This window comes from Mustela erminea, chromosome 13, assembly GCF_009829155.1.
Source record: "Mustela erminea isolate mMusErm1 chromosome 13, mMusErm1.Pri, whole genome shotgun sequence".
Lineage (NCBI taxonomy): Eukaryota > Metazoa > Chordata > Mammalia > Carnivora > Mustelidae > Mustela > Mustela erminea.
The window spans coordinates 87,723,621-87,744,422 of record NC_045626.1 but is presented as its reverse complement, the minus strand read 5'-3'; the positions used below and the strand labels follow the sequence as shown (position 1 = coordinate 87,744,422).

The 20,802-nt window shown below is 55.4% G+C and overlaps 1 protein-coding gene across 4 annotated transcripts in view; it reads left to right on the top strand.

Annotated features, from left to right (window-relative positions):
* The window catches only part of SCARB1 (scavenger receptor class B member 1), a 71,765-nt gene that overhangs the window by 20,394 nt on the left and 30,569 nt on the right, over window positions 1–20,802 (top strand). For all 4 annotated transcript variants that reach the window (XM_032309411.1, XM_032309409.1, XM_032309410.1 and 1 more), the window contains exons 2-3: window positions 18,207–18,364; window positions 20,269–20,410. In XM_032309411.1, coding sequence (XP_032165302.1) covers window positions 18,207–18,364; window positions 20,269–20,410 — 300 coding nt within the window. The remainder of the gene's footprint in view (window positions 1–18,206; window positions 18,365–20,268; window positions 20,411–20,802) is intronic.

Here is a 20,802-nt window from a genome sequence, read left to right as displayed (position 1 = left end):
GGGAACTCGGTTTTCTTCTGGCAGCCCCTCTGGACCCGTACAGATGTTCTCAGCTCCCACGGCCTCAGCCGGTCCTGTTTCTCATGACAGGGGGACTAAATGTGCTCCCAGGGCCGGCTTGTGCCCAGAAAGCCCCTGCTGACATCAGAAATGAGATAAAGAAAGAAAAACAGGGGCATGGTTTTTAAAAATTGAAAGCATGTGAAAAACTAGTCCAAGCTCAGAAAATCGCCCAGGCTGAAAAGTCACTGCTCCCTGCCCTGACGGTGGGTCCTTACTCTAGGGGGCTGCTTGGTAACTTGGTTTACTGGTTGACTAGTTTACTAGTTCCTTCCTGAGAAACACTGTGTGTGTCCACGGGGACTGGTACATCCTTCCTTCCCAGGCACACACCGCGCATGCCCGCGTGCCTTTTTCCACCTTGGGTTTGGTACCTGGGGGTGGATCTTGGAGATCCTTGCCTTGGCGGTTACATCACCTCGTAAGGCCCGGCCGCAGGCCCTCCCTCCAGCCCCTGGGCTTGGGAAACAGCATAGTGAAGGCAGAGCTGTGGCTTCCTAGTTCCTGCCAGAACCTCGCGGACGTGACCCAGGAAGTCACAGGTTGGGATCCATCTTAGAAAAGGCTTCTTGCTGGAAATGCCTGTGTGTCTTCCAGAACTTTCTCGGGGAACATGTTGGGTGCCTGGGCTGCCGTAGCAAACGATCACAGACTTGGTGGTTTAAAGCAAGAGAAATGCATCCTCTCGCGGCTCTGGAGGCCCCACATCTGGAATCAAGGGGTTGACGGAGACCATGCTCCCTGCAGAGGCTCTGGGGGAGGAGCCTGTCATGAACTTCTGGTGGCTTCAGGTGGCCCTTGGCTGAAGGCCACATCCCTCCGATGTTTGCCTTCCTTTGCACACGGCCCTTCTTTGAATCTTCTCTTCTGTTCTAAGGACACTTGTCTTTGGATTTGGGGCCTACCCGCGTGATCTAGGATAATCTCATTTTAAGATCCTTAACTGGTCCAAGTGGAGGCACAGAGGCTCTGAGAGGCCGAGAGACTGCCAGAGGTCACACAGCTGGCGGCGGAAGGCGAGCCTGGACCATCGCCTGCGCTCTCCCGCTTTGTTCCCAGGGAGGTAGCCCAGACTTGGTTGGAGGGGTGTTTTGTGTGGCCCACACTGCGATTAAAAATTTTACTTAAGTAACTTGGCAGCCAGCATTTAAAGGCGGGCGGATTTGCACAGAAATCTAGATTTCTAGGTGTTCATGACAGTTCACTGGGTGTGTTCCTCGGTGAGCTGATGTCTGCTCATCTTGGTGGGACAGTGCCCTCCAGCTGTGTGACCGAGGGCAAGTGACGCCTGTCTGGGCCTTGGCTTCCTCATTTGTAAAGCGGGGACAGTCCTAGCCGGGGCCACGCAGATGCTGCTCTGAGGGACGCATGGTTGGGTGAATGGGGCGTGAGCAGACCCTGCCCCGTGCGCGTTCAGCTGTGCCGGTGTCGCCATCGATTTCCAGTCTCTTTCTGGAGTAAATTCAGAGTTTGTTCACGGAGGCTGTCCAGGGTCCTGGGGATGGAAGAGTTCCCAGAGGAAAGCGGGGCCATCCGAAGCCCCTGGGGGTTCTGACCATGCTGAAAGCCTTAAGCGCAAGGCAAGCATCCTGCCTTAGTGTCCCCGTCTGTCAGGTGGGGTGCTGTGGGCGTCCTCAGGGCCGAGGACTGGACGAGCACAATGCTTTGGGTGCTGCTTGCTCCCGGGGAGAGCCTGGGGTCGGTGGTGGTGGGGACGGGGAGGCAGGGCGTGTCCCGAACACCTGGAACAGATGCGCGTGGCCCGGGGAGGGGCAGCAGAGGGGCTGTGGTGGGGGCAGGGGGCGGGCAGGCTGTCCTTGGCGGGCAGCCTGGCACTTACCATCCTCTTCCACAAGACGCGAGCACTGACCTCCGGGCTCCCTTGTGGCTGGGCGCTGAGTAAGTGCGGGGGAGCTGTCAGCAGTCGTGGCCACCTGTGTCCTTGGCGAGGAGGGAAGGAAGGTCAGGGCTGGGACAGAGTCCAGCTGAGGCTCCAGATAGCCTTCAGCCCTGGAGGACAGTGTCGGGAGGGGCTTCTCGAGCCCTCTTCGTGGTTTTGCACGTAATAACAAGCAGCCTTGCATTTCTGCAGCATCTGTCACTTTTCGGGAGATCTCACACCTGTCCTCTGGCTGACCCGTCGTGGGGAAGCAGGGCGGGCTCCATGTCTCTGCCGCGTGGACAGGGAGCCGCACTAGCAGAGGGTCCCCCTCCTCTAGCCAGGGGGGCTTTGCATTCTTCACCAGCTGCCTCCTTAGCCGCACCGGAGGGCTCAGGGGATTTCAGTCCCCGTGGACGGATGGGACAGGCCGGTGGAGAATGGGCTCTGGGCAGCCCTGTTTGTGAATCAGCCGAAGGAGTGATATGTTGGGGTGGGAGTGGTGGGGGCACCTGCTGTGAGAAGGAGGGGTGCTGGGTCCTGAGTGATCGGAAAGGTTGCTCGTTCCTTTGGCACATGTTCGCTGAGTACCTTACTGTGTGCCGGGCCCTGGCAGTGCGGGGGCTGCCGTTGTGGATGGAGCTGACCGGGCCCCGGTCTCAGCTACCGACATCGCAGCAGGAGCCACGGCCCGTGCACAAGCAAACAGAGACGCTCACCAAGGCCGTCCGAAAGGGGCAAGGCTGGTGAGTTGACCTCAGGCTCTGGTGGGGTGGTTGGGCGGGCCTTTTCGAGGAGGAGTCAGGCATGGGAGCAGCTTGTTGGGGAGAGGGCACAGCACGTGCAAAGGCCCAGAGGTGGGAAGTTGCTTTTGTAGTGACGGAAGAGGAAATGGGCCAGTGGGGCTGGAGCCGGGGAGAGGCAGGCTGGGGCCTTGTAGGACATGGTGAGGGGTTTAGACTTGGTTTCAGTTCGTTTGGGACGCCCTTGGAAGACAGGAACAGATTTCAGATTTCTTCTGCGGAAAGAAGAGCCGCTTCACAGAGCCTCTGGGTTGTCCAACAGACTGTTCTTGGGGTGGGAGGGAAGGAGATCAGGGAGGGCTCTCACGCTTCTGTTTGGGGGGCGTGGGGCGGCCTTCCAAGACAAAAGAGACCGGCTAGGGGAACGATCAAGACCAGATGGACAGTGTGGCCTTACATTCCTGGTGGGACAGCTCAGCAGCAAAAACAAACAAACGGGGCAAGGACTTATGAGAGATTTCTCCGGAAAAGATGCACGAACGAATGCCAACGAAAACCACAGCGATTCCACCGCACAGCCACGAGGATGGCTGGTACCAAAACACCGGGAAGATCGCCAGCGTTGGCGACGGTGTGGAGAAATGGGTGCCCTTGTGCCCTGTCGGTGAGGTTGCGGCACGGCGAGGCTTCTGTGGAAACCCGGGCTTGGGTTCCCGGAAAAGTTAAACACAGAATTACCATATGACGCAGCCATTCTCCTGCTGGGCATGTGGCCCCAAAGAATGGAAAGCGAGGACGCGGGCAGGTCATTTGCGCACCCGTGTTTGTGGCCACGTGACCCCAGCAACCCAGGTGACCACAGACAGAGGTGTGGTCAAAGCGAGGTCCCTCCAGCTGCTGGAATGTGACTGAGCTTCGAAACAAGGCAGTCCTGCCCCTGACCACCCCCCCCCCCACTCCCCGACCATGGATAAGCTCGGGAGACCTGGTGTTTGGTGACGAGAGCATCTGGCTGTAAGAGGACCCACACTGCAGGAGTCCGCTCGCACAGGGCAGCCAGAGGGGTCCCAGGGACAGAGACAGAATGGGGGATGGGGGCACCAGGGGCCCGGGTGCTGGTGTTTCCTGGGGACAGTTTGGGCAGGTGAGAAAGTTCCAGAGATGGATGGTGACCCGGGTTGCACAACACCGTGGATTTGCTTGATGCCACTGAAGTGTGCCCTTAAAATCAGTGAAGATGGCGGGTGCCTGGGTGGCTCAGTGGGTTAAAGCTTCTGCCTTCGGCTCGGGTCATGATCCCAGGGTCCTGGGATCGAGCCCCACATCGGGCTCTCTGTACAGCAGGGAGCCTGCTTCCCTTCCTCTCTCTGCCTGCCTCTCTGCCTACCTGTGATCTGTCTGTCAAATGAATAAATAAAATCTTTAAAAAAAAATTACCATCTTCACTGATTTTTTTTTTAAAGATTTACTTATTTATTTATCTGACAGACAGAGATCACAAGTAGGCAGAGAGGCAGACAGAGAGAGAGGAGGAAGCAGGCTCCCTGCTGAGCAGAGAGCCCGATGTGGGGCTCGATCCCAGGACCTTGGGATCATGACCCGAGCCAAAGGCAGAGGCTTTAACCCACTGAGCCACCCAGGCGCCCCAAAGATGGTAAATTTTATGCTATTAAAAAAAAATTGTGGGGTGCCTGGATTCTAGGTAGAGAGACGAGGTCCGCTCAGCTGCCCAGAAATCCCCTAGGGCATGCACCCCTTGGGCTTGGGTCCATTTTGGGAGGTGAGGGAGTGGGACTCAGTGGTGGGTCGGTCCCTACCCAGCCAGGAGGCTTCCTGGGACCCCCAGGAACACCAAGTGGCTCTGACCTCTGCTGTCCCCCGTCTGTCCCCCTACCAGGGAACCTGCTGGCTTTTTTTTTTTTTTTTTAGATTTTATTTATTTATTTATTTGACAGACAGAGGTCACAAGCAGGCAGAGAGGCAGACAGAGAGAGAGGAGGAAGCAGGCCCCCCGCTGAGCAGAGAGCCCGATGTGGGGCTCGATCCCAGGACCCCGAGATCATGACCTGAGCCGAAGGCAGAGGCTTTAACCCACTGAGCCACCCAGGCGCCCTACCTGCTGGCTTTTTGAGAGGGGCTTTGGCCCCCCGGTGTTGGAAGAAGGCTCTTGCTTCTTAACACCATCCCAGGGCAGGGGAAGCTGGCCTTCCGGGGCTCCTCGGCCCCCTGATATTCCTGGCTAGGGGTGTGGCTGGCTGAGATCTCTTTGGAGGTGTGCTTCAACCGAGGTTCTGACACCCTTGTGTCACCATCAAGCAAGGCTGCCCTTGTGGTCAAGGAAGGCTGTCCTTGTGGTCAAGCAAGGCTGTCCTTGTGGTCGCTGAAGTCAGGAGGGGGCAGCAGCGGAAAGCACTTGTTGTCTAGACTCCTTTGTGAGAACAAAGGCCCCCCACTGCACAGCTTAAAAGAAGCCACCCAGAGTGTGTCCTGCCCTGGGTTTCTTTTAAGGGAGTCAGGCTGCAAGTCAAGTGTGGGGTGGGGGGTGTGGTGTCCTACGGGGAGGGGGCTGGAGGGGATGTGGACCCAGCATGCCAGGTGGCATGCTTTAAGAAGACAGTGGGCCTCTGTCACCGTGGGATCTGGTCCACCTTGTCCAGCCAGGGTCTGGTCCTCTGGCCGCAGGCAAGAATGTTCCAGAAAGGAAGAGGCACCTGGGCCGCAAATGTCATTCTGCCCTGGCACAAGGGTGTTGCCAGGTGTGGAGGGGGCTGTGTGGGAGGAGGCCACATATCTCTGAGTGGGGTGTGGGAAGCAGGATACTTGTCCCCCAGAGTTGTCTACGTCCTATCCTGGAATCTGTGAACCTATTAGCTCATGTGGCAAAGGGAACCTGGCAGATGCAATGAACTCACAAGTCTCCAGGTGGAAGGTGATCTTGGGTTTTCTGGGTGGACATGTGACTTTCTTAGCATTGTCCTCATGGTCTCAAGATGGCTGCCATAGCACCAGACATTACACTGTCCCATATATCATTCAAAGCCAGAAAGAGGGAGGATACAATGGGAGGGCTTTGTTCTTTTATTGTCACAAGGGTCCTTAGAAGAGAGAAGGAGGGGCGTCAGAGAGGATGTGATGATGAGGGCAGGGTTTGGAGGGACCGACCAGGAGCCAAGGAGCACAGTGGCTTCTGGAAGCTGGAACAGGCAGGGAAGTGGATTCTCTCTGAGCGCCTCCAGAAACAACCAGCCCTGCCGACCCCTTGATTTTAGCTCTGTTTTGGGGTGAGACCCACTTTGGATTTCTGACCTTCAAATTGTAAGAGGCTAAATTTGTGATGTTGTAGACGTGTACGTTTTTGACAAAAAGCAAGTTGTCAAAAACAACTTGTCAAAGCAGCACCAGGCAACGGAACCAATGAGTCTGCTTCCACTAATGCCGGAGAAATAAAATGACAAATGAATTCTGGTTTGGGGTTAAGCAAAATATTTAAACTTAAAATAATACTGTGGGCTTTAATATATTTATTATTGTAAGCATTTCGGTATTGTTTTCAACGACTTTAACGTTTGGGAAAGACATATGGGGGCCCACAGTTTTACTTTTGCCTCGAACTCTGATACAAGCTGACCAGCAGGCTTGTGAGGGGGTCTGACTTGCTGTGAAATAACTTTCTATTTTAGAACAGTTTCAGACGTCTTGGAAAACTGGGAAGAGAATACAGAGTTCCCACGTTCTGCAAGCCCTGTGTCCCCCACTCACAGCGCTTACTACGGTCCACACTCTGTTCGGCTTTCCTTAGGTTTTCCTTCCTACCCTTTTTCTGCCCCAGAAGTCCACCCAGGAGACCACGTCACATCTGGTCACAGTGTCCCCTTGGGCTCCTCTGGGCTGTGATGGTTTCTCAGACTGTCCTGGTTTTTGGTGACCTGGATAGTTAGTGATTTTGTAGGATGTCCCTCCGTCGGGATTTATCTGATGTTTTTCTTGGGATTAGACTGGAGTTCTGGGTTTTGGGGAGGAAGACACAGAGGCAACGTACGCTTCTCACCATATTACGTCAGCATGGTGTCACTGTTGGCGTAGGTCCTGTGTCTAGTCCCTTTTTGCACAGATGAGAAACGGGGGCCCGGGAAGTTCTGCCGGGCTCCTGCTGGGAGGTGGCGAAGGGCAGGGTGAGGAGATTGCAGCGAGGCAGGTGTGGCTGCCGGGTCGGGGCCCCTCTGCTTGTAGGGATGGCTCCACACCGCCCCTCTTCCTCCTGTGTCCCCGACAGCCTCCTCGCTGGTCCCCCGGAACTCAGATCTGGTGGGACGCCAGCATCTTACTGGGCCTCTGTGGGCTGAGGCTTTGCTTATGACCTTCCAAGTGCTCTCCTCCAAGGGCTTGCCACATTTTTGTTTTAAATTTTTTCTTCTCAAAAATCAGAATTTAACATCCGTACGGGGAAGTACACGGTATCGGTGTAGATGTCGGTGAATTTTCACAGAGGTTTGCCGAGCTCGTCTGGATCACCTGCAGATGGCTGTCCTCCACCTGCGCTGTCGGTGCCAACCCTGGGGTACCGCTGTCCCCCACCTCTGTCACCAGAGATCGGCTTTACCCGCTGGCCGGATCGTCGCAAGAACAGACTCCTGCTGCCCGTTCTCCTCGGTGCCACCTTTGTTGGTTCTGTGCTTGGTTCACCTGTGTCATTGTGGGCATGCGGGGTCCACTCCTTTTCTCTGCTGGGTGCCATCCTGTGGCGTGCATGTCACCTTTTTCATCCTTTCCCTTTTCTGTGGACATCTGTGTTTCCAGTTTGGGGCTGCTGTGGGCCCTGATGGACATAGCATTTGTACGTGGAGGGACCTGTGTTTTCATTCCTCTGGGGGAGGCCCTAGGAGGCGGCCTGCTCTCTCTTGTGGGGCAGAAGTCTGTTCCACTTTCACAGATAATGCCAACGTCTTCCAGTGACTTTACCTCTTACGCTTGCACAATACAGTGTGCAAGCATTCTAGTTGCTCCATTCCAGGCCAGCGATGCTGTTGTCAATCTTTCTCGTGTTAGCTATTCTCGTGTAGGCTGGAGGATCTCCCTGTGAGTTTTATGGACACTTCTCTGATGACACGGCTGCCCAGGATGGGTGCGGTGTCTCCATGAAATCAGGGGATCCTAGTCTTCTATCTTTCCACTCCACCGTCCTTTTTTTGTGGTTTCTGTTCTCAAGGCTGCCTCATGATCCAATGTGGCTGCTCCAGCTCCGTCCATCATGACTGCAGTCTAGGCAGCAGGCAGGGGGGCTTGTCAACAAATATATAGGAATTCCGAACATCAATAATGCCAGGAGGATAAAACAGGGCGGTGGATAGAATGTAACTGCAGAAGGGCTGTTTTAGAAAGGGTGGTCTTCTTTTCTTTTTCATTCACTGCTGTAGTCTGCAGACTTAGAACAGAGCCTGACAGGTAGTGGGAACTCAGTAAATATTGTTGAGGGGATGAAGAATATTCAGGGAAGGTCTCATTGAGAAGATAGATTTAGAGCTAAGAAGCGACAGGGTCACCAGTGAAGTCGTGGGAGGGAAGATTGCCCCAGAGGCACAAGCAGTCAGTGCAAAGGCCCTGTGGCAGAAGCTTGCCTGTTGGGCTCCCCAGCGACGAGTGTGGTGTGGCTGGAGCAGAGTGAGCGAGGTGGTTGGTAAAGGGAGGAGTGATTGCAGTGGTTAGAGAGCCTTGTAAATCCCTGTCAAGGACTTGGATTTTATTCTGAGGTACATAGGGAGCCATGGGAGGTGTTAGAGCAGGGGAGTGACATGAGCTGACTTATCTTTTAAAAGTATAACTTTGATCCCACGGGGAGAGCAGACCAGGGGCAAGGTGAGAAGCTGGAGAGCCAGTGACGAAGTTAGCACATTGGTCCAAGCAAGCAGTGCTGGGTGCCGGGTGGTGTTGGAGAGAAGTGGACGGACTTCAGGTGCGTCTCAGAGAGAGAGCAGCCAAGACGGAAGGGTATTAAGTGGGAGGGAAGTTGAGGAGTCAGGGATGGCTCAACTTCCTCGCTGAAGAAACTCACCCCATTGTCTTAGCAAACCACTCGGGTTTCCTATAAAAAGCTTTTCTTTTATTTGTCTTCCCTTTAAAATCCAAGAGGTTGGAACAGTAGCCAAGGGTGTGGTGTTCCCAGGTTCCAGACTGACTCAGCCCGTGCTGCGGTCCTCCCTGAGCTCCAGGGCAGCCTGGGGCAGGGCGCGCCTCCAAGCCCAGGGATGCAGGAGGTAATCCGGGGCGGGCGGGGTGCTGGTCCCATCTCCAAACTGGGCCAGGTGTGCCAACTGGCCTCCTGGCTCCCAGCTCGGAGGTGTGTTTCCTCTGGAGCCTGTTTCTTCTTATCACCAGGGGAGGGATTAGGTTTTGCAATTCTGTGGTCAGGTCAAGTTAATGATTGTTCTGTGAAGCTTCCCTGAGCCCCGGGAGCAGTGTGAGGCCGCGGCCCGTGTGTGGGTGCAGAACCGGCAAGTTGGTCTCTCCCTCTCCCTGTGACCTCGGGGAGGCATTTGGCCTTCAAACCTCAACGTCTGTATCTGTGAAATGAGCCTTAGCAAATTCAGTGAGGCGAAGTCGGCAGAAGTGTGTTGTTATCCGAGCAACATAGATCCAAACGGTTGATAGGACTCGCCGGCGCCCCGCGTGTCCCCCAGCTTCTCAGGGCAGAGTCCTGTGTTGTTTCTCTCTGTGTCTTTAAATTCCTACCACCGCATCCAGCACAGGGTGGGTGATTGTGAATGGGATGAGTGCACAGTCATAGTTAGACCAGGCAGGCCTGTTTCAGGCAGTTTTGGAGGACTTCATGGAGGAGGTGGCACCTGCTGAGTGGGGTTTTGGACTTGGGTGTCGGAGGCATCCTAGGCATGGGGGCAGGGACTGTGGGAGGCCGTGAGCTGAGCCGCCTTTCCAGAGTGGATTTGGGTGAGAGAATGAGGTGGCGCCTTGAATGCCAAGCACAGGAATTCATACTTGAAGGTGGACAGAAGCCCAGTGATCATCGCGGCTGCCTCATATTGAGCATCTACTGCATGCACTTGCTATGTACGGACCCTAAATCCCATCCATGGCTCTGCCAAGTGGGGTCTGTTCCTATGCCCATTTTATAGAGAGAAAGCTGAGGCCCTGAGATGTTCCTGGAGGCCTCACAGCTGGGAAGGTGGGGGTGGGTCCAGTCGGGTCTGGCCACCCCGGTGCCGCTTCTAAGAAGATACTGCAAACGCGGACCATTTTCCGCGGTGTGTGATCTGAAATTTTCTAGGGGCCTCATTTAAAAAGAGCCACATAAAAAAAGGAGTAAGAAACAGGTGAAGTTAGTGTTATTTACGCCATACGTCCAAGATACCCACTCAGCCTGTGGATCAAAATAAAACCAATCATTGATGAGATAAATGTATATTCTTTTGCTTTTTTTTTGGACAAAGCTGGCTTGTCGCTGACGCCTGGGCCCAGCTCTGCGGGACTGGCCCCGTGTCGGGTGTTCAGGTCCGGGCTGCAGCCGGCGGCTGCTGGACTAGACAGGAAGATCCACGCTGACATCCTGTCGGGCGCTCCCGGCACACCACCAGCTCCTTCTGCAGACGGGGCATTTCTGGGTCACCCGGGCTGTGCGCCGTGGGGATTTCTGTATTGAGCTTCTTGAACAGAGAAAAGCCCGCCCACGTGTGTGTTAATTAAATGAAAAATAAGAGATCCCACTCCTGGAAATGGCACACCCGTCCAGAATAGCTGAAATTTTTTTTTTTCCTTAACATGGCAGTTGCTTCTGGAGACTGCAACTTCTCCTTCTGCCCCAGTTGGAATGCCGCCTCCTTTGAGAGGCCCTCCTGGATTGCTCTTTGGACAGACAGGCCCCGTCCTGCTCCACCTGGCTTTATTTCTTCCCAGTCTGCTTCAGGGCCGGACGTTCTGCCCCACGGGGGTCTGCTGATCAGGGTCCTTGCTGGTTTTTTCTCTGGGCCATCGCCTGTGCTCACGATGCCGCTGGGCCCCCGGCACATGCCCAGTAGGTCTTTGGGGGGTACCAGGGAATGGCTGGGGTGCGTGGTGCGTCTTTCCACGATTGTCTGGGGGTCCGGAGGTCATCCCGATCTTCCCGCCTGGCAGCGAGCTGGAGGGCCTCGTGGGGGTCCGTGGGCGTGCAGAGGAGCACGGAGGTGGGGCGGGAGCTTCCTGCCCAATCCTTCCCCATTCCCCCTGGCATCAGGGGGGTGCGGATCGACCCTGGGAGCTTTGGGCAAAGATGCCAAGCCGGCTGGGTGTGGGTTCAAGTGACACTCTGGTCGCTTAGCTTTGCCTTGGCCTTAGCCCCTGTATTGGACTCAGAAGTGCCCACAAACCACCCTCCCCCCCCGCAAAAAAGATGTGTCCCGAGTTCTAACTCCTGGTGCCCGTGAATGTAACCTTATTTGAAAATAGGGTTTTTGCTGATGAAATTAAGGTAAGGAGCCCTGCTCACCCCAGCCCCAGGTGTGCCTTTGTTAGAGCAGCCCCGGGGGGACGTGGAGTCCTCCTGGCCAGCGAGGTATGCTGGGTGAGGGTTCCCGAGTGTGGTGTTCGCCGGGGGCTCGGACTTCCTGGCTCTTGGGATCTGGTGGGAAATGCTTTTCTGGTCTCTGAATGAGGTCACATGCTTTCGCCACGGGGGGACCAAGGGACAGTGAAGGCTCTGGGAGTCACGAGGCCCCTCTCAGCCTCTGCCTGCTCCCTGCTCACGGCTTATCCCAGCCACGTGCTGGAGGCCAGCCTGGAGGGCTTAGTTCCCCGGAGCAGCAGGCGCCTGAATCCCGGGCCTCTTCCTGCCTTCCCTGGGCCTCTCTGTGAAGGGCAGGGCTGACCCAGGATCCCCCCCGAGGCCTCTCTGTGAAGGGCAGGGCTGACCCACAGCTCCCCATCTCCACATTGGGACTACTGTTCTGTCCCCCCCCAGGCAGTGTCTGGGTCTCCCCCTTGCCCAGCCTGGGAGGAGACGCGGGCAGATGGAGGATCCTGCGGAGCCCACCCCTGGATGGAGGGAAGCCTGGCCTGCGAGGTTGCAGCTCACGAAGCCAGAGAATTTCACCACATTTGTAATTTTAAAGATTGACTTAATTGAAACATAGACTGATAGCTAAAATGTAATGTATGTGACATTGTCATTTTTGCAGTCCCGTGTCCCTGAACTGCTGTTCCAGCCCAAGCTGGGCCCCAAATAGGCCATGCTCTCTATGTATTTAAAAAACAAAACAAAACAAAAGAAAACAAACTCTCTCAAGGAGGAGCTATTTAAAACATATTCAAAGGAGGAAGCCAATAATCATTCTCCAGCCATTTCCAAGTCGGTATTAGTTGTCCCAGAGTTCACACTGCTTGTCGGCTCTGCAAAAATGTGCGGAGTGTCTGCTGGGTACCAAGCAGTGAATCAATGAGCAAAGCCGGTGAAGGTGCCGTCCTTGTGAGACTCTGTCCCAGCAGGGAGACAGAGGACAGTAGATGTAATTATAGGTGACAAGGACCATGAGAAACACAGCAGGTGAAAGGGAGTTTTCGGGTGGATCAGATGAGAGATTTGCCTATGTGGCCGCCTTGGGAAGAACATTAGAGGCAGAAAGTGCAAAGGCCCTGGGGCAGGAGTTTGCATATATACAGGACAGCAGGGCATAAGTGACTGGGCTGAGTGAATGACAGGGATGGGGCCAGAGGCAAGGCAGGGGCCAGACCAGGCCAGTATTAAGATGGCAGCTTTTGTGTTCATCAAAGGTTGCACATTAGTTTGCATGTTTGACAAATTCCTATAAAGACGCCTGACCGACAGCGTCTTTCTGCAGCTTGTCTATTTTCACTCATGTCTTTGCGACTTCCCCCAGCAGGTCAGGTCCGTTTCTTCTTCTGCCTGCCGGGGTGTGTGCAGAAGCCCAGCTCCGAGCGGGCTGCGGCATGGTGCGGGTGGGCGGGGGCCCGCATCTTGCTGCCGGGAGGGGAATTCCGCGTCTCTCCGGACCTCGTGTCCGCGGACTCACAGTTTCTGTCCTGTGACTGGCTCCTGTCCCTCGGCGGACTGTCCTCTGGCTTTATCCGTGTGCGGCGCGGACCTGCCTTCCCCGTGAAGACTGAGTCACATCCTCGGATCGCACACCTGTGCTCACACACACACGCCTTTTAACAGGTGTGATGAAAACGTTCTGTCTCTTGATTTTTGGTTGTGCCAGGGAGGTGGAGGCATTTGATAAAAGTTGACAAGCGGGCGTGTTGTGGACGCAGTTTGGAAGCATCATGGCCGGGGAGGGAAGCCCCGTGGGGTCTCTCTTGCACCTCTGTCTATTTTAAGAAATTGGGTGATACAGATGCAAACGGACGACTCCTATCGGATGCTTTGAGACATCCGTAGCATCGTATCGGATGTGTATTGGAAAAAAGGCAAATCCGTGGAGGCAGAAAGTAGACGCGGGCGTGTGTCAGGGGCTGGGGGAGCGACGTGACTGCTAGTGGGCAGGGGGTCTGGTTTTGGGGTGATGAGTGTGTTCCAGGCTTTGACCGTGGTGGTGTTTGCACAGTTCTGCACGCACATCCACACCCTTGAATTAGACCCTAGGAAGTGGGGGAATTGTATGGTATGTGAATCGTACATCATTAAACCGTCAAGAAATTGTAACATCATGTTTTCACGGTTCATCGAGAACGTTCCTCCTTTTTAAGCAGGCTTCCCGCTGAGCAGGGAGCCAATGCCGGGCTCAATCCCAGGACGCTGGGATCGTGACCTGAGCCGAAGGCAGACGCCTAACGACTGGGCCACCTAGGCACCCCCCAGATAGTCTCTTGATGCCGTTTTGCAGTCGGTCGCCTAAGCCCTGTGGCCACCACTGATCTGGTTTCTGTCCCTGTGGTTTTCCTTTTTCCAGCTGTCCTGTGGCCGGACTCAGGCCGTGTGTCGCTGTTTGCTTTGCGTGGGGCTTTTGTTACTTAGCGTGTGCCCTGGAGGCTCATGCGGGGAGGGGGGGTGGACTGACCAGCGGCCGGTTCCGTTTGTGATCGAGCACTGCCCCCCATTGTTTCGTTATGTGGCGGTTTATTTCTCTGTCGAGGGACACTGAAGTTCTTTTAAAACATGTTTTGAGACCATATTTGTTATTGATGGGCATTTAGGGAGCCACGGTTTCCTGGCCCGGTCACAGGCTGCAGCACTGCCAGGAATTCCTTCCCCGTCATCTTTCCCTGGCCAAGTCCAGCTCCCTTCTCCGGCGCTCGGCTCCCACACGCCCTCCTCCAGGCAGCCCTCCTGACTGTCCAGGAACAGGCTCAGAGGGTCCGGTGGGAGGAGAGGCAGTGGCGTCCTGCGAGGGCGCACGCTGGCCGTCTCTTCCAGTCTTTGTGTTCTGGGCCACGGTCTTTGACCTTGGGGGAGGGGGTGGGGGTCAAAAGTCAGCCACATTCGGTGAAAGGCCACGAGCCTGGTGGGCGGTGCTATCTCATCAGCTGCTCCGAGTGGTCGCCTCTCCTCAGACGCAGATCAAAATCAGTGCAAAGTCTGTTCCCACCTGCGGGTGGGGGTGGGGCACTGACCGGGACGGGGAGGAAGACGAGCCGGTCACTTCAAGCCAGGCGACTCCCTGGCTGACCGTCCAGACTCCCGGGGCTCTGCCATACCCTGTTCTAAGCGCTTCACCGGAACAAACTCATTGCAGCCTCACGCCGGCTCTGTCGTGCTCGTTTTGTGGATGAGAAGACTGAGGCTCACCGAGGAGCGGCGACTTATCCACGGTCACCCAGCCAGAGGGCAGAGCTGGGTCGTGGAGTACTTCCTCCCTGTGAGCGCGTGCCCAGTGAAGGGGGTGGACCCCCCCGCCCCCCCCCGATCCTGGAAGCCCCTTCTGTTGGAGACTGAGAGGGACACATGGCTTTATCCGGTGACACATTTGTCTGGCCGTGATTTGTCCCCAAAGCGGAGTGAGCCGGAGAGGGGAGGAGGGGTTCCGGAGTGTTCTGAAGGCGTCTCTGGGTCCAGCTGAGAAACAGGGCTGGGGAGCGAGGCAGGAACTGGAAACTGTTCTGTTCTGTTTTATTTTATTTTATTTTATTTATACGTTGAGAGAGTGAGAGCGAGTGGACACATGGGATGGGGAGAGGGAGAGAGAATCCTAAGTACGCTCCCCACTGAGCACAGAGCCCGATGCAGGGCCCCCTCTCAGGACCCTAAGATCACAACTGAGCTGAAATCAAGAGTTGGACGCTTGGGGCACCTGGATGGCTCAGTCGTTCAGCGTTTGCCTTCGGCTCAGGTCGTGATCCCAGGGTCCTGGGATCCAGCCCTGCATCGGGCTCCCTGCTCAGTGGGGAACCCACTTTTTCCTCTCCCACTCCCCCTGCTTGTGCTCCCTTTCTGTTAAATAAATAAAAATCTATCTATATTTATATATTTTAAACATTTGTGTATTTTTTAAAAGATTTTTATTTATTTATTTGACACACGGAGAAATCACAATTAGGCAGACAAGAAGGCAGAGAGAGAAGGGGAAGCAGGCTCCCTGCTGAGCAGAGAGCCTGATGTGGGGCTCGATCCCAGGACCCTGAGATCATGACCTGAGCTGAAGGCAGAGGCTTAACCCACTGAGCCACCCAGTGTATACTGGTGTACACTGATTTCAGTGTATACCCGCCCTTGTGTATATTTTCAAAAGAATCTCTTGTGTGTGTTTTTTTAAATGATTTTATTTATTTATTCATGAGAGACAGAGAGAGAGGCAGAGGCAGAGGGAGAAGCAGGCTCCCCACTAAGCAGGGAGCCCGATTCGGGACTCGATCCGAGGACCCTGGGATCATGATCTGAGCTGAAGGCAGACGCCCAACTGACTGAGCCACCCAGGCGCCCCAGAAACCGTCTTTTTAAAAACCACTTAGTTGAGGTATGACTGACATTTTAAAAAACTGTCCAGGGGTGCCTGGGTGGCTCAGTGGGTTAAGTCTCTGCCTTTGGCTCAGGTCATGATCTCAGGGTCCTGGGATCAAGCCCTGCATTGGGCTCTCTGCTCAGCGGGGAGTCTGCTTCCTCCTCTCTCTCTGCCTGCCTCTCTGTCAACTTGTGATCTTGGTCTGTCAAATAAATAATAAATAAAATCTTAAAAAAATTAAATCCTAAAAAAATCATCTCTCCATATTTAATGTGTACGACTGGATGAGTTTGCGGATAAGGAGGCACCCTGGGAACCGTCCCTGCAGTCTACGTGTGAAGATACCCATCACCTCCCAAACTCTCCCAGTGATCGCTATGGTTGTTTTAGTTACGCAAGACGAGTAAGCCCAGAGTTCTACTGAACCCCAGAGTGTCGCCACTTAACAAGACTGCATCTGAGGCTTAAATATTTGCTAAGAGGGTAGATCTTACCTTATGTGTTTTTATCACACACACACACACTTAGAGACACACACACACACACACACACTCAGAGACACAGACACACACACACACACTCAGAGACACAGACACACACACACACACAGACATACACACACACTCAGAGACACAGACACAGACACACACACACACACGAAGGAACTGGGATGGAAGTCACGTTTCCTCCTGACACAGTTGCCGGTGGAAGCCAGGACAGGTGGCCGACCCCTAGTTACTAGCCCTTTGTGTGTCTTCAGTGGGGAGGGGGTGGTGGAGATAGTGGGACCACCTCCCTCTGTCGCTCCTTCCCGTGCACCTGTTGGAAGATTTGAGGATTTCCGTCCTGGGTCTACCACACTCCTGCCCAGCAGCCTCTCGCCTGAGGTTGAATTCCACGTGCCAAGCCTATGCCCATGGGGCCTGGAGGGTCCTGGTGTTGGACTTGCTGTGTGGGGCCGGGGGCAAGCCACCCAGCCGCGCTGCGCCTCAGTTTCCCCCTTAGAGACGCAGGAGGTCACCTTCCTCCCGGAGATCAGGCAGGTTGAAGTGCCAGCAGGTGTGGCAAAGGTGTGGCCGGTGAGCTGAGGTGTGTCTTAGATTGGCTCCAGGGTGTGCTTGATTTCGAAAACCGAATTGCAGCTATTGAAACAATACCGTGATCCCACAGATTCTTACCTGCTTTGTTCACATCACATTTATCAGTCGCTTTTATTTGCATGTGTTAGAGGCTCAGGTTGTAAGAGTGATCGTGCGGCTTCCGTGGCCGGTAGGAAGATGTGTTGATCAATGAGTTATTATTATGATACCCTGGAATCCGGATTTTATGGGACATCTTCTGTTTTTTTATTCTTGGCAATGAGTTCAGCTTTTCTTCATTTAAATGTCATGTTGGTGAAATGAGGAATGGCTGAGGCTACTGGCGCCCATTGTATAGATGGGGAAACTGAGGTTCAAGAGGTGATTGTCTTGCCCCTGTGGCTTTGGGGTCTAGCTGCCTCCAGATCCACTCCTTCTCAGAGTCTGCTGGCTGGGGACATGGGGCCGAGCTGGACGAGGCAACTCCTATCTTCTGCCTCTCCCCGGAGCCTCTGCCCTTTGGTTTTGGCTGTTTGGGGACAGTAGAGGTGGCTGGCTTTGTTCTGGAAGGCCATGTTCAAAGGAACATGGGAGGTGATGTAAGCTACCCTATACACCTCACTCTGTGGTATCGGGTGTCTATCTGATGGGCTGGGGCACTCTGCCCCACCCAGGCTTTGAGCCTTGTGGTGCCCGTGATGAGGCCAGGCCGGGTTGGGTGGGGGGAAGATTGGGTGGTCCTGGGGGGACCTCCTTGTGACACAGGGACTTGCAGAGCTGAAGAGCCAGGCAGGGATGAGAGGTCAGTGTATCTGATAGACAGGCTGCAGACCTGTTTTCTTCCGCTCTGTCTCAGCACCACCCTGCCTCAGGGCCTTTGCACTGGCCTTGCTTCTATGGGGGATTACCCCCCCCACACACCAAATCCTTATGTTCCACTCACTGCCTTTTGTTTTTATTTGTGTGTGTGTGTGTGTGTGTGTGTGTGTGTGTGTTCGTTCTGTCTTTGCTTGTGTTTCCTCCGTGTGACTACTCTGTTTGAAGTTGCAAGTCCCCCTCCCCATCCCTGCCTCTCACACAGCACACAGTGTACCTTCCTGTTTAATACCTGCCTTTCCCTGGCTAGATTGGAGACCCCGCAGAGTTGGGAAACGGGATCTGTCTTGTTCACTGTTTTATCCCCAGTCCTTGGAAGAGTGCCTGGTATATATATGGTGGGTGCTCAGTAAACGTTTGTTGAATGAATGAATGATACATTTGGCCACATGAAGCCCATATTCCTAGAGTCCAGCCCCAGCTACCTCCTGGTCTCTGATCAGGCTACTAGTACTGGAACATGTTTACAAAAGTAGCAGCAGGGATATGTTCCCTGTGGACTGACCCTCGGGGGGAGCAGCGTGTGTGGAGAGGTTTCTCTCCGCCCCGGGACCATCCCCTGACATGCCGGTGGGACTGAGCCATGCAGGCCGGCTCTGGGCAGCCATTCGAGCTGCGCGGTGGGGGTGGGCCCTGGTGGCGGCCCCGCTCACTCTCTTCACGGGCGTCTTTGGTTTTCCCCCCGCAGAATGTGCGCATCGACCCCAGTAGCCTGTCCTTCAACATGTGGAAGGAAATCCCTGTGCCCTTCTACCTGTCCATCTACTTCTTCGACATCGTCAACCCCGACGCCATCCTCCTGGGGGAGAAGCCGCAGGTGCGGGAGCGCGGGCCCTACGTGTACAGGTGAGGACGGAGGAGGCTGGACTGGGCCTCCCAGGTGGGCCGTCTTAGTGGGTTTGGACCCCATTTTACAGATGAGGAAACGGAGGCCCCCAGGAGTGGCGGGGGGTTTGCTCAGGGTCAGTCCGCTTTCCCCAATCCCGTGTTCTCGTGGTTGAGACCGTGCCCTGTGCAAAGCGAGCTCTTGGGTTTAAAACTGTGGCTTTCTGGGGGCACCCGGGTGGCTGTCATTAAGCAGCTACCTTCGGGTCTGGTCGTGAACCCAGGGTCCTGGGATCGAGCCCCGCATTGGGCGCCCTGCTCAGTGGGAAGCCTGCTTCTCCCTCTCCCACTCCCCCTGCGCGTGTTCCTTCTCTCACACTCTCTCCCTGTCAAATAAATAAATAAAATCTTAAAAAGCAAAACAAAACACTGTGGCTTTGTGGTTGCAGGCAAGGGGCGTTCCTTCCCCGGGCCTCAGTTTCCCCATCTGTAAACTGGGGATGACAGTCTCCACCATGGGGTGGTTGTGAGGACTGGACGAGGTAGTGGGAAGCCCTGAGCACAGAGCCTGGCACGCGGTGAGTGCCCTGTAAACATCTGTTGCTGGCATGTTCTTACCACACCTGCCACGGCCCCTTCGCCGGATCATGGTCTTTGGGAGAGCAGAGCAGGTTTCCGAGAGATGAGGGAGATCTGTTCCGGGATACGGCCTGATTCCCGGCTCCTGCCCATTTTGCCCTCGGGATGGCCCCTGTCACAGCACTCCCGTCCCTGCCAGGCTCGTCCGGGGAAGGCTTCTGTGTCAGAGCTGGCCCTAGCTTGCCAAAGTTCATGTTTACTTCTTCATTCCGGAAGCGTTTACTGGGCACCTCCTGTGGACTAGGCACTGTGCCAGTCCCTATTAAAGGCAGACCCAAGCCCCCGCCCCAGAGAGTTGACATCGATGGGAGAGAGTCAACTCATGGACACATCAGGTGGCCCTAAGTGTGGTGAGAGTGAGGAGGGGAAGCATGGAGAGTGCCGGAGGGAGGGGCGTGGGCAGGGCTGGTCTAACTGGAGGGTCATGGAGGACCTCTGCCAGCGGGACACTCCCCGAAACGTGGGTGGTGAGAGGGAGGTGCCACTGTGTGAAGATGTAGGGGGCCCCCCAGGTAGGGCTGGCAGCTGGTGCAAAGGCCCTGAGGCAGGCCGAGTCTGGTAGTCTGGGAAGGAGGAGCCCTGAGTGGCTGGCATCGTATGAGTGAGGGGGAAGGTGGCGGAGAGGAGGCCTGAGCGTTGGACGGGTCGGTGGTGAGGATCTCGGAGGCCACATTTAGGAGCTCGATTTGATCCTGTATGCAGAGGAGGGCTGTCGGGGAGAGAAGGACATGATCTGATTTCTCCTTTTCGAAGATTCTCTGGCTACTTTGTGGAGAATGGATAGCAGACAAGAAGGAATAAAGACGGCAGCGGCGTAAAGCAGCTGAGACTTGCGCGGGGCCTTCCGTGCCGCGGGCCGCTGCTTGGTGGCTTGACATGGGCTGACCCACTCAGGGCTCCCCACAGCCCTACAGAATGGGGCTTGTTATCACCCCCACCCCCATTTTATAGATGGGAAAATGGAGGCCCTGGTAGTAAGTGATGGAGACAAGTTGGGAGCCTGGGCCCTCTGTCTCCAGAGTGCACGTTCCGAACCACTGTGCTGTGCTGTCTCCCTCCGAGAAGCAGGCGCATGCATGGGCGCATGCATCCCTGTGAGGGATGGTGGCCCCTGGCCCGGGGGAGGGGTGGGTCGGGATTTGGGTGCTCTGTGGGGTAGCTCTGATGAACCTCACAGAGGCCCGCAGTGGGCTGAGGGCAGGCAGCTGAGGGCCCCAGGGCTCCCAGCGGGCGCTGCGTCCCCGTGCGACTGGGGATCTGCTGATCACTGGCTTCCCCGCCTGCAGGGAGTTCAGGCACAAGAGCAACATCACCTTCAATGGCAATGACACGGTGTCATTCCTTGAGTATCGCAGCTTCCAGTTCCAACCTGACAAGTCCCATGGCCTGGAGAGTGACTATATTGTTATGCCCAACATCCTGGTCTTGGTAAGTTTGCCCCTTGGCCGTGTCCCTTATCCCGGCCCTCATCCTTCTCTCTGGGGTTTCCATTTCTCACCCTGCCTGTCCCCCTTGCGCGGGCCACCCCTCAGGGAGGGGGACGGGGCGCAGCCTGCGGTTTACAGGGCCCTAAACCCATGTGAATCCTCCTGTCTCTGGTTTGCGGGTACCGGCCAAAGTTCTTGTCTTTCCTGTCTGAGTCTACAAATCTAGACTCTCCACAGGGAGGTACTAGTGGGGGGCTACACGGGGCTTCCCCAGGCCGCGTCCTCATCTGGCCTCTTCGCAGCCAGGGCCTCCGTGCTCCGTAGGTGAGAGTCACAGTTGTAGCTGGATTTACCGACCTTTGGCTCGTGCTGACTCGCCAGAAGGGCTCAGGT